The 13,298-nt window shown below is 44.8% G+C and overlaps 1 protein-coding gene across 8 annotated transcripts in view; it reads right to left on the bottom strand.

Annotated features, from left to right (window-relative positions):
- MMP23B (matrix metallopeptidase 23B) overlaps nt 1-13,298 on the bottom strand; it is a 24,553-nt gene extending 11,255 nt beyond the window's left edge. For 6 of the 8 annotated variants that reach the window (XR_012045838.1, XR_012045839.1, XM_072884240.1 and 3 more), the window contains exons 1-3: nt 5,206-5,708; nt 3,420-3,565; nt 374-513 (exon numbers count right to left, since the gene is read on the bottom strand). Coding sequence is in view for 6 of the 8 variants with exons in the window: in XM_072884240.1 (XP_072740341.1) it covers nt 374-513; nt 3,420-3,565; nt 5,206-5,376 (457 nt within the window). In the remaining 2 variants the exon portion in view is untranslated. Of the gene's footprint in view, nt 1-373; nt 514-3,419; nt 3,566-5,205; nt 5,709-11,690; nt 12,768-13,169 lie in introns of those variants that run through there. The other 2 variants (XM_072884239.1, XM_072884238.1) reach the window with 2 other exon arrangements.

Raw genomic sequence — 13,298 nt, 5'->3', positions numbered from 1 at the left:
TCTGTGTGGCCTTGGATATGCCATTTCACCTTTCAATACTCAGTTTCCCCATCTGTGGAACAGATATAATCCTGTCCTAGTGGCAGATTTTGAGGGTTAATTCTTGTCAAATACCTAAAGCTTCCCGACAGCAAGATTCACAGAAAGTGTTAATTATGATACTAACATCTCCTTAGAGCAACTAGAAGTAGTTTCTCTACCTGACTAAAGGCAAACGATGCCCCAGTCCTTGTCCAAGAGGCCCTGCTGAGTCCACACAGCAAAGGAGGACTATCTCCTGCCTCTTGGTTTACATACTGAAACTCTAAAAGTCCCTCGTGGAGTTAACATACACAACAGTGTCCCGTCAGCGCAGGAGCCCGTGCAGTCTTACCTATTTTCAAGTCACTAGCTACGTGGCGTGGCACTTCTCTGAAGCTGAATGGTGAAACTTCACTCCACATTCGGAACGCAGCTGCTAGTCCCTTGCGTGTGTCCCTGGCATTTATGAGGTTTCTTGGGAAGGACAGGATTCTGTAGGAACACAGAACAACTTCAGGAAAATGCTGTTCCCTTCTCAAACATCAGCCGAAGGCTCTCAAGGCTGTATCAGACAATGAAGCCTTTCCATTCTCTCCAATAGGTTCAAAACAGGAGTAGCTTGAACTGGATATTAAGAATTTTTAATAAAACCCCCACAGGGACTAATATATTACTGATATGCTTTACAACCACACGTTCTGGACTACAGCTTTTGTCCCTCCTCAAGCACATCGTTTTAGACAAGGCTCTCTTGGAAAACCATTTTTACCCTAACATCTCCCAGTCTGTTGCGCAGCGTTGCTAGAAGAGGAAACAACTGCATTTCAGCAGCAGACTAGGTAACTCCTATTCATAACACAGGCTACAACGTGTGCGCACACACTGAACTGTAATACTCTCAGGCAGAACTTTTGAAAGAGGCTTCCAAAGGATATCAAAGGTTTGATAGTAAAACACGTTATTTCCTTTGAAAAAAATCTCATCACTTGGGAGAGAAACTCAAGAGAGGTTTTTGCTTAGGCCACAGGTATAGATACAGCTGAACTGTAAGAAAACTACTGGTGCAGGACAGCAGAACCATGGAAATGTATAGATGGCTCCTAGAAACTTACCTTGTCCCAAAAGAAGATCTGCATTCAGGAAATTGCCTGAAGTGTAGCAATTGGGAAAAGTTGTGTATATTCTGCTATCCCCTCTGGTTGTATTTTAGCTATGCTGTTTATGTTCTCCCTTCGTCCCAGCACATCCTAAAGGGAGCAGAAGGTTTCGTATCAAGCCAGGCTGTTAATGAGCGTAAACCTGGACAATTAAGACTATCATGAGGCTCAGCCTGTTTGGGATGAGCGTAAAGGGAGATATATGTTCTCTGCTCAGTGCAAAGGAGTCAGGTTCAGGCCACCCACTCATTCTTTGTCTGGGCTTACAGGCAGAACTAACCCCTGCTGTCCACCGGGAAGGGAACACGTCCTGATCAGCACTGCAGCATCGCCCACTGAACAACGCAACAACCACCGCCGCGCAGTGAGCACCTAAGGCCGGTGACAGTTAGGATGAGACTTCTCTGTGACCGACACTGTCACAGCTACCTAGAGAACAGAGGTAACTGCAGCATCAGCCACACTTGCAAAGTATCTTCCCGGCCTGCGTTTGGTGACCTTGAGATACTTCCCTCCCTGCTTCTGTGGAGAAGAAAGGGGTTAGCGCAGAGCTCTCAGACACAACTGCTGCTGTCCTTCTGCCCGTCCCGCTTGCCCTCCTCACTCCTTACCTCCGCTGCCTCAGGCAAACCCACTGCAAACATAGCTCAAAATGCTTTCCTGTCCTGTTTGATGGTGACAGAAAACTCTCCCACCCATTACAGTCACAGTCTGGTCAGCTTTCCAGAGCTGGAGTGCGAGACAGACCCTCACAGCTCCATAGTGATGTCCTCAGCCCAACACCAAGAAAAAGCTGCACCACACACTGCTGCTGCCAGAGGCCACTTTCAAGTGTTTTCCGAAATCCAATGTGACCTGCCATTCAAGCCACCGCGGTTTAACAGTTAGTGGCTGCAGCTCTCTTGAGAGGTCAGGTTTGGGGCTTGCTCTGTACTTTAGAGTCAGGAGTGGCTGGAGTTAGCAGCCACATTAAAAGGACCTTTGTAATCCCGTAAGACATTGGAAAAAAACCTGATTTGGCTCCTGTGCCTCCAGGAAGGTGCAGACTCTCAGCCAGGAGTGAAGAACAGGCCTTTCTTCAGTCACACCTCCAGGACTCCTGCTCGTCTGAGGTTTACCGTGACAGTCTGATCCTACCTGCCAGTGCTCATCTTACGAAACTGTTTCTAAGGGGATTCCCTGAACCTTGTTCTGCGTGAACTCATGCTAGCTCTCCCAAAAAACATTCAACAATGCCATTAATATTTTCACAGAGAGAAAAAGCATCTTTTGAGGATGCTGCCACCACAGCCCATCACACTGGACAGTTTCAGGGGCTGCTCAGCCACTGCTAAAGTAAGGAAGAGAGCTGCTCCAAGGCTAAACACCAAACAGGACCGACACCGCCTCATGCCAGCAGTAGAGCCAGACAGCAATGAGAAACAGTTCTGTGGGAAAATCCATAGGACTCCATCAACTTTGGCTCTGAACAGCCTGCTTGTTGAAAGTAGTACTAGCACTGCACATTTACATAGCTCCATCATATCAGAACCAGACCACGCCGTGGCCGGATGGTGCTGCTGAAACGCTGCTGGTTCGGAGCGCTGGTAGACCCAGCTGGAAATCAGTAATCTGGACAGCCACTTTCCTTGGAGGAAATGTCTGAAAATATTAGGGTTAACATTCACTCACCCTAGGATTGCCAAGGGCTTTTTATTGTTTATTTTTTAGTAATCTAAGAGCTGGCATCCTTTCCCAAAGACAACAGGGAGAAAGAGATTCCTAAAAGCACTCGGCACTAACAGAGCTCTGTCCTCCTGAAATCACAGAACCTATCAACAGCAATTTCCCTCAGTGATGATTTAGGTTCATACGGAACTCTTTTAAAAATACCAGCATGACAGAGTTAATATTCAATTCATGACCTTCTGAGGGAAGTCCCTAGTTCTGGGAAGCCTATCTGTCTGAAGCCTGAATCTGCCCCTGAACAGTTAGTTTTACTGTAAGTAGTCTCAGCATGCAGCCATATGTGCTACTAGTTTCTCATGCAGTGACAATGCTTCACGTGATCCACAGCTGAGGTGAGAGGTGTAGCATCTGTAGAAATACTTCCTACGTTAGAGTGGCTTTAGCAGCTATCCATTCACTAGCAAATGGATTAGCAATATTCATATGGCTAATGTCTAGACCCATGGCAGGAAAAACTCAGACCCCAGTGTCACTTAGAAAATGCTAACTCTTCGGGTTAAAGCAAGTCCGTACTTGTATGTCAAGTTGAAGTGGTCCCATTTCAAGTGCCCTGGTGTGATCGTGTATCGTTTTCTCCGTGCTGGAGGCCGAGGTGGGAAAGCTGGACTGTGCAAAGCAGAGGCAGCCACTCCATGAAGACCAGGTGATGTGGCATCTTCCTTAAAAGACAAAACAGGAGGTTGAACGAGATGGGAGAGACTGCAGGACTGAACAGTGTAAAAGAAAAACCACCAGGTATGGGACACGTGGAGGCTGGGGAGCACAACCGGTACTCCCTTATGGGTGTCCTGGAGACAAGACTAGTGCATCAGCTGGGCAGAGCTTTGCAAAGTATGCCTGTTCTGAGTGTGCTGAACAAAACCAAGACAGAGCAAAAGAGGGGCTATACTGTCAGGAGTTCTTGGGGCATGTCTTAGATCAGACATGCAAGGAAAGGAAGGGAGCAGCACTCCTCAACACGGGATCACAGTGGATCAGCGCTGCAGGCTCCCTTGAGCTGCTGCATAATTCCAGAACAGGGCACTGCAGCCACTCCGCTCTGCTCTTGGAGCGCAGCACAGATGGAGCAGAAGCGAGGCCTTGGTAGGCTTCTGGCCCCAGAGAGTCTGCAGCTCTTCCTGGAAAGTTTTCATTTCCTTTTCGCTTTGCTATTGCTCTCCAGCCTCACCACAGAAGAAATGAAATACTGGACAAATGACTAAAACAGGCAACCCTTTGTGCAGAGAGCTCTTTATAAAGCTGCATTGTGGATCTGAAATGCCTTCAAAATAAATAGGAGCCCTGGAAACCCTGGAGTGCATTTCAAGCCATCATACAGTAAAAGACATCAAATTTGGTGACAGGTCTGACTCAACCTATAAAAGCCTTTTAGTAGTGGAGGTAAAAGAATGGGATCCAACACGGTTCTCTGGAAGTCCCCTCCCCTTTTCAGGACTAAGACACTGAATATCTCTGGGTCATCTTTGCTCCCGAGGCACCAAGACACACACTGAGCGAGATGTATGGTGGCAATGTTACAGCAGCTGCACCAGTACGAGTTTGTTCAGCCCCACGGCACATTCTACAGAAAGCAAGAGCTGTGTTCACTTTACTCATGGAAGAGCTGAGGCTCTGAGAGTCAAAATAGCATATCCCTGGTCTCACAGCAAGTGAGACAGAAGCTCGACTGTCTCAAAGACAAGAAGCTCGAACCAACGGCTGCCAGATACTGCCCAAATCGCTAGCATCTCTCCATGACTACAGCTAGCCACGACTGGAAAAAGGCTGAGGGACTCTATCCTGCCCACTCTGTCCCAGCATATCTTGCTAATGGACGGATCTTGAAAGAGAGTTAATATCAGCTAATACTTTTTGTAGGTCCAGCGTTAACTCCCAGTTTAGATCTTACACACCATGAGCCCTGCCTCTGGAGTTCCTAGGAAAGCTCAGCTGCCACGGAAATCAGAATATATGCATGCCACATCATCCTAGGCTGGGAAAGCTGAGATACTCAGAATAATAGCCAAAGCTCTGAGGGAAAACAACCCAAATCTTTTGTGCACTCACTGTTTGGTTGTCTGCAAGCTGCATACACATCTCTAATAATCGGATTCTACCTAGATGCATAATTACCTTTTAGGATCCTTTGCAAAAAGGGACTCAAACAGCCATAATCAGACCTTGTTGCCTTAACAGTTATTCACATATTATTTAGATTGCTTCCTGAATTTGTCCGTCTTCTAAAAAGAATACACATGCACATATATTTGATGTCCCCACTCCCCTTTCAAGCATTTGAGAATTAGATCCTTTCCCCTACCTGACTTTTCTGAACTGCAGCTCCAGCTGGATCTCCCACAATAGCCAGCAAAGCCACCACAGGCAATATGCATAGAAATCCCACAATGGTTCTACAGCCATTGCTCTTTTTCTTGTCAACTGAGAGGAAGCTCTTCCTTCTGTTTGCAGAAAGTTGTTCTACTTGATCCATGTCGTTCTTTAATACTTTTTAGAGGGAGCTACGACAGGTACTAAGACATTCTCTTCACAGAATGCATTGGTAATCCTTTTGCTCACAGTTGCATTTGGAGCATTTGTGAGTAGCCCTGCAGTTACTGCCAAAGTTGTGCAGAATCACTAGAGTTTCAAAAAGCCCTAAAAAAATAAAAAAATGTAGACTTTACATTAAGCCTCTTTCCAATGTGCCAAAGATTCTCTTAGCCTCTGCCAAGTGGTATCATATTACTGCAGCTGAAAGTTGGGCTGGCGGAGGAAAAGCAGCAAAGTGAAACAAGCTGGGATGGACATGAACTCTTTTCTTTAACTGCCTGTATAATCAGAGGACAAATCTGCACTTGTCAGCTTTATGTAATGAAAAAATTGGGGGAGGGGGCAGAAAAAGGGAATCCAGAAGCCAGCATCATGCCCTTGGAATGTTTCATTAGGGATGCTTAACGCGAGAAGAGCTGTCATTTGTCAGGGGCTGTCTTCAGGAGCAGAGTGAAAAATGAGATGCTGTGAGAGAGCAGGCAGGGCTTCTCTGCTTCGGAAATTCTGGTCAGGGAGTTTACAAACTCAGATAAAAGTAAACATCAACTCCCTCTTCCATGAAACTTGGCAAGTCACCTGCAAATTTCTTGTGTACTTGGGAGCGACCCAGTAAGGGCTCATCATGCTGAGAAAGACAAGTATTTTCAGAATCATACTGATTTTGGGTATCTCAGCTTGAGCACATCAGAAAGACTGACTTGGAGAAGCAGTCAGTTTATCTTCAGCTGTTAGGTTCTTTACAGCATCTCCAGGCTGCAGACATGAAGTCAAGTCAGGACTTTTTAAAAAGCTTACTCAGAAATTCTCAGGTTTTCAGAAATAGCTGCACTTTTCTGTCTCGTCACTACGCGCTGGATCCTCAGCGCTCCCGAGGTGGGGTGTCCTTAGCTAAGCAGTTCTGACCAGACAGAGGAAAAGGAACTGTGCAATCTCCTAGTTTCACAAGCAAACGGCAGGGAGGGGGTAGTTCTGTTGCCAGCCAGTATAAAACGTTCCTAGGGGATATCCAAACCATTTGAAAGGTTTCAGAAGCTTCTTGCACTTTTAATAATGAAAAATGTTTTCATTAGAATTTTTTTTCCCTAGTTCATGATCAAGCTTGCGACATTTTATAAGTTTTGTGTATTTTCAGACTAAAGCTGACCGGGAGTTTTTAAACAACTCAGAATAAATATGACCAATGAGTCTGTGTACAATTAATGCTTTCTGCAGAGAGTGGAGAAAGCGCAGCAGTTGTTCGGATACCAGGAGAAGGATAGAATAAGGAGTAACATGGAAGAAAGTTATGGATCGAATTACAAAGGAAAGCTGGAACTAGGAGGAAGAGAAAGAGCAGAAAGCAAGGGTACAGGGCTCGAACTTCTGTGGACCAAAGCAGTCAGCTGCCGCAGCCTGAGATACTGGCTCATCTCAGCTCTTAGCTGCAACTTTCTAGGGATAGTTACACCTCTTCCTCAGTAGCACAGTTGGCAGAATGAAACATCCCTGTGCATCAGCACTCTGAAAAAGTGCTTTGTTCGGAGCTCCAAAGAGTGGTGCAAATGCGCGTCCATTTGCGGTTTAAGCTGTAGACCACAGTATGAAGTGAGAAACTGGTAACAACACACTCCTAAACTTATCAGTGTCTCAAGTCTGCTGAACAAGATTCTGTCAGAGTCTGTAGAAGAGAACACATCTGCAGAAAGACTGATTGAGAAGGGAGTCTTGAAGTAAAAACCTGCCTTGGAATGGGGCTCAACAACCTCAGCCAAGAGCTCTTCTCCAGTAAAGCAGTACTGGCTCAAAAGAAAAATACTGCTAGCAAACACAGTGCTGGAAGAACATTGCGTTTCAGTCGTGGAGCTGCGTAACAGCATTAAGCGCATCTGCCTTTCATATGGCTAGTAAGAGTCAGCAGTGTTTGAAAAAGATTTAACTTATGCACTGTTACATATGCCCTCTCCACTTGCCAGAGGATCTGAGCATCTCGCAGTCTCTCAGAGCATTTAATCCCACATCAGTCTTGAAGGCAGGAAGGCAGTGCTATTATCTGCACCTTACGGGTTAAGACCATACTGTGCAGGGGAAAAGACTTGCCTGAGGTCAAGCATGGAATCTTGCAGAGCAGGAACCTGAAATCTTCCAAGTACCCAGTTAGTGCCGTACTGTTTCTGAAGATGACTACGTGAACCTGAGCTTTAAAGCACAGATTGAGAACTCACACAACCACATAGCCTGAGGGAACTAAGAATTTCCTTTGTCCCAATGTAAAGAAAGTGAACATTTTTGTAAAATACATCTCGGCTCAGCTCCCCCCCCCCAAGTCAGTATCTAGAGCTTTAGTAACAGCGCATTCTTCAGGACCTCATTGTTTCCAAATACTTATTCATGCAGCTACTAAAGGTTAGCACAGCCAAGTCCTTTTCCATGAGTTACTGAACTATTCTGAATGGGGAAAGAGACTGTACTGTCTGTTAGCCATTTATCTTCTTGCACCACATGTGGTGGGCGAATGGGAATCTTTAGCTGCAGAGATGATTCATGACCTCTGTGTCATTTAGGATCCCGCTTCCCTGTCAAGGTAGCAAGCGGGTTATACCTTGATGGATCAGAAGTCAGCGCGCAGGGTTTCTGGGCAAGCACGTGGTTCACTTTCCCCCATATGCTGGGAATGCACTCTGCCCATCCACAAGAAATTCAGTGCCTGCGCATCCAACTTCACCAAACCACTGGCTGCAGAATGCTTTCAAAACTCGTAACGTTTAAGCCAAATATTTGCTCAGAAACCAGCTCAGCAGTGAGGCCAAGACAAATCTCAGTTATTATGGCAATGAGAGTCAGATGAGGAAAGCTCTTATGCTGAGGTATTCAGAACTTACAGATGCAACTTGCGGAGCTGAGGGAGACACATGAACTTAACGCTGTGCACGCTAACAATGCTTCTGATAAAGTCACTGTGCATCTGGATCCTTTGGTGCACAACCTTTGGCCAGAATCCTCAGTGCTGCAGCTTGTAAAAAGCAAAATTTCAGGTTTATACTTCGTTCGTTAATACTGTGGTTGTTAAATTTCAAGCACAGCTCTCTTCTGTAGATATTTTAAGGATTATTAGGACCAGAGTGCACATCTGTTGACATTTCATCCCTGTTCCCTGCCCTGGGTTAAGAATATCATGGCTTTCCCAAGAGATATTTGTGCTTAAAGGACTCTCAGATGCAGCCATTGATGGCCTCAACTCTACAGCACTTGGCAGAATTTAAGCCTCTTTCAGATGCTTCAGACAACTCCCCAGACTCCCTTCTGGGAGCCCGCGTTGCTCTGTGCCAAGGGCAAGAAGTTAGTCAGAACTCTGAAGTTTTATCTGTCTTTTCCAATAGCTGAAAATATTCTCCATGCTTTGTCAGGGAGCCTGAGCCCCTGAACGGACTGCTTTTATACAAGTGCAGAGAACTGCTGCTGTGACTTCGGAGTTCTGCTGAATTTTAGAGGTCTCAGGTTCTCAAGTGCGGATATTTGGTTTGGACTACAGGCGAGAGCTGTCATCCTGACTATATTTGGACAGAAAAACATTCCTGGCTTTGATTTCTGCACAGTGCCTAAAAGCAATGGAACACATTACACTTTGAGGGAATCCATGTGGTGTAATGGGGAATAGGAAAGGAAGGCAGGGGACAGAACTGGCTTTGCTTTGTCTTCGTGCTGTTAGCAGCAGTGACCAGGACCTGCATATCATTTGTAGGGAGCTGGGATTTTCTATGCAAACAGTCAGGGATACATATCCTGAGACCTCTGCATGCAATAAATGTCACAGGAAAAAGCAGGCTCTAAACAGCTGTCAGAAGGGAATGAATGTTGCGTAAAACCTACAATGGTCAGCTAGAGACTACGGAGAACATAAAGGATTGGATCATTTGCACAACACAATACATTTTCCTCGTTAAATCACCTCAGTCTTGCTTTGCTCTTTTCAATCTTAATTGCTGAAATGTTTGAAGTGGGGCTGCTGTATAATGAACAACATATGGCTACATTCCCAAGGGCAAGTTTTAGTTCAAAAATAAATACTTTCTCACTTCCATGGATTATTCTTAGCATTTCTCTCCTCCCCGTTATTCAGCATTGTTAACATTAAGTTACTCTCAGCACTATTTCTAAGTGGTTCTCTCTGCTACATTTGCCACATTTAAGAGGAAAGTTAGCCCTGGTGCAGCAGGCCAGGAAGCACACTGGCACCGCTTCGTTCAAGTCCCCAAGACGACGCAAGAACAATATATTACAACATACCTATAGCCACACAAAGAGGCACTACACAGAGACCAAGCATTAGGGCTAGAACTGCAGCCGTCTGACTATCCAAAACTGATCTCAGCTCTCATGAAACCTCTTATTTATTCATAGATGAAGTGCATATTATGTGGACCAAACTGCTCGCATTAGCTTCCCCTGTCGTGAACTGGGAGTTCTATATGGAGGTGGGGAAGTCAGGGAAAGAAGAAGGACCTAACATCTCATCGTGTCTGATGGCTCAAGGCATGAGCGTCAGCGTTTCATCTCTAGGGCATCAGTCCAAATCCAGGCCACAGGCAGGGGAGGGAGAGCGCACACAGCTGAATGTGATTTACCACATATTGGCTCCTTGGTGGCCCATGTGAAAAGAATTAGCGAATCCTCATATAGCTCTTATTTTAAAAAGCACTTACATATTTATCCCTTCATCTCACAACTTGGGGGGAAAAAAAAAAAAAAAAACAAAACAACAACCCAGCATTCTTGCATGGTTCCTGTGGGAACGGCAGTTAAAACTTGTACTTTTTCAGTGGGTCATGGACTAAAAAGGATTGTATCTGCTGCAGCAGGGAGCAACGTTCCCCAGGGAGGGGGAGAATAAGAATGTTCTTTAGTCCCCAAGCATTCTCCCACTTTCTATCATGCAGCCCCTCGTGATCAGCATCTGCTGATGTTCCTAGAAAAATCCATGGTCTGCTGAATAGCAAATGAGCTGAAAACAAGGGCTTGTTCCAGCTGGCAAAGAAAACGGAATATTTTGCTTAACTGTCAATTTGGAGCTGCAGCTCACAGAAGTGCCTGTACTGGCCTGACCCTGTGTTACCAAAGAGACATGGTCTTGACCCTAGGCAGAAGCTCAGCAGTCCAGTCATGGCCACGTAGCAAGTAGAACTTCAGGAATGAAATGAGGGAGAAATTTTTCTCAATACACAGATAATAAAGTGTGTCCATAATGGAGTAAGAATTGCTTCCCTGGGTGGGGATATTTTTGTCGTTGCTCTTTGGTGGGCTGTATTAACAATCTGTAATCCATGTGCGGATGGGACCAACCCTCCTGAAATCCTGGGAGCAGCATGGACTAGTGGGAACATAATCAAAGGAGAGATGGGTTCTTTTCCGGACTCTGCCTTTTGACAAGCTATCTCCCTCTCTACTCCCTCAGTCTCGTGCTGTCTGTAAAACGTGGAGTTTTGGCCGCACTTCCAGAGGAAGTGCTTTAGAAACCCTGGTTCCAAATATGAGATGAGCTGCTGTCTTGTATTTAAAGTTTTACACCAGGAAGACTCAGCAAGATCTTTCCCTTTCAAAACCGCTGCTGCACCTTGCCGCAAGGTACAGAGCTGCATTTCAGGAGATGGCAGAAGCCCCAGTGAACACTCATTTGCGGAAGACCCATCAGTCTCATTTGTGGGAGACCAACTAGTAATAAACATCAAGCAGAAAGTGACTCACTATCCACACTGATTAACTAATGACAATATTTGTCTTTAAAGGAGCATTTGCCTACTGCTCTGACATCTCCTTGCCTCTCTTCAGCCCCTTGCTGTTCCTGTAACCACCAAGAATACCAACTGGTAGCAAAAGGAGAAAGGGGAGAAACATCTTCCCCCACCTTGCCCCCTCCTTTCCTCACTCATAATCTCCAGCTAAATTTATGCAACTCTTAATCTCAGGCCACGCTCTTGGTTCTTTTCCTGCTTACTACAGGTATCTTTTTCTTCTCAGACTTCAGATTCAAGCCTGGATTGGAGCACAGAGCTATTTTGCAGGCTGAGAGTACAGGCCAGATTACACATGAACTAGATGAACTAGCAAGTCCGGAGTAACCGTTGCACTCCATCGGCCACAAGGCACTCTCTGACCCTGGCCCTCCAAGTAAGCAGCCTTATCAGGAAAGATAAAACAGCAGAGCCTTCTTCACTTCTCCAAAGCTCCAGACTCCCATGGAGCTGAGCCTGTCATGGGGGGCAAAGCTTGCCAAAAACATACCTGGCACATATGGGCATCTGCTTGCCTTCTGTTATCTCTTGTTCCTGTGGCTCCGCTGCCCATCTTGTTTCTTCTCTGTTGTGGTGCAGCAATTCCCTTCTTCTTACTAGGAAAATGAAAGGGTCAAAACGGTGCTTAACAGCTCAACTCTTGCTCCTCAAAAGCAATCACAGCAGGAACAGGGAAACAAAAGGATATACTCCCAACCTGAACGCTATGCTTACAAACCGTTTCTGTAGTTCTTAAGCAGGTATATTATGCTGTGCAAAATTCCATCTCTAATTTAGCCATACAATGAACTTCAGATATGAAAACAAGATCAGGAGATCTTGAAACGGAACTTGCTTTTTAAAAAATTAAAACGTAAAATTGAGGGGAGCTCTTCTTTCCCTACAAAATCTCTTTTCATTAGCCGGGGGGGACGGGGAATCTCCATTTTCTGCAACAGCTGCCCAGCTTAGAAGTCGAAGGCTGCAGTCTTCCTACAATTTTTTTCCTTTAGGGAGAATAATCACTTGGAAGCCTCTCTTCATTTAGTATCCAAAGAAATTATTTAAAAAATGAAGCATATACTCCCTGTTGTTTTTTCCTGAATAAACCGACATCTTAGGTGTAAGAGATGAGAACAACGCAACAGATACTTAACAGTTTGCCACCTCTGTCCCCTCTTCCCCAAGTGCCAGCACACATATACACTTAACACACATGATGAAGTATCAACCGGGTTTACCTTTAGTACGCTGCTTTTGGATTTGACGTAGAGGCTTGTGAAAGAACCGTATTTCAAAAAACACTCGGCATGGGGTTAGGGTAATATATAGTCTGGAAAATTATTCACTTGCAACAAATAGTGGTTAAAGCAGCTCTTACATTATAAAGATGGCTCGGTCTTGTACTTTTTGAAAACAGCCTTTGCATGGTACTTTTCTACTGCTGCCCTACCACAATACAGCAAACATTTTAGGGAAATGTCTGGTTTATTCCAAAGGCGTTTACACTAATATGAACTTCTAGGAAATAAGTAAATGAGTATCCGCACCTCTGTTTTTTACCAGAGCTGATTCTGAAATTCAGCTTTAGGTTATTTGGGTGTTAAATCTAACCCAACCCAATAATTTAGGGCTTTAATCTGCTCCATTTTCATAGCTCAAAAAAAATCCACTGAAACTATAACAGCCTCAAATGAATATTTTGACAAAGATTATCCACAGGAGCCAGAGGTTCCAACATAAGACCTTCCTACAACACCAAGGGATTAGGAAGAAGTAATAAATATTCCTGTAACTACAATATATTCCACAAAGTTAAAAATTTCTTTAAAGGATTTGCCACCTCTTTGCTAACGAACAAAGATATAGAGGAACACAATATTTTTGTTTGTTTTAAATATTGCTTGCAATATGTAACAAACAGTATGCTCGTGTATAATTGTGTCATTAAAGATATACACCACACACGCAAGCACGTATGTATACATACACACACGCATGGCACACTAGCCCTACAGGTTGCAGTTGCCACTTCCACCAAGAGTTATTTTACAGGATGGACTCAGCAGATAATATTTCTTCAGTCAGACAGTTGGAAAACACAATACAGCTGGATCCA

Source organism: Ciconia boyciana, chromosome 19 (assembly GCF_034638445.1).
Source record: "Ciconia boyciana chromosome 19, ASM3463844v1, whole genome shotgun sequence".
NCBI lineage: Eukaryota > Metazoa > Chordata > Aves > Ciconiiformes > Ciconiidae > Ciconia > Ciconia boyciana.
This window is presented reverse-complemented; position numbering and strand designations above follow the sequence as displayed.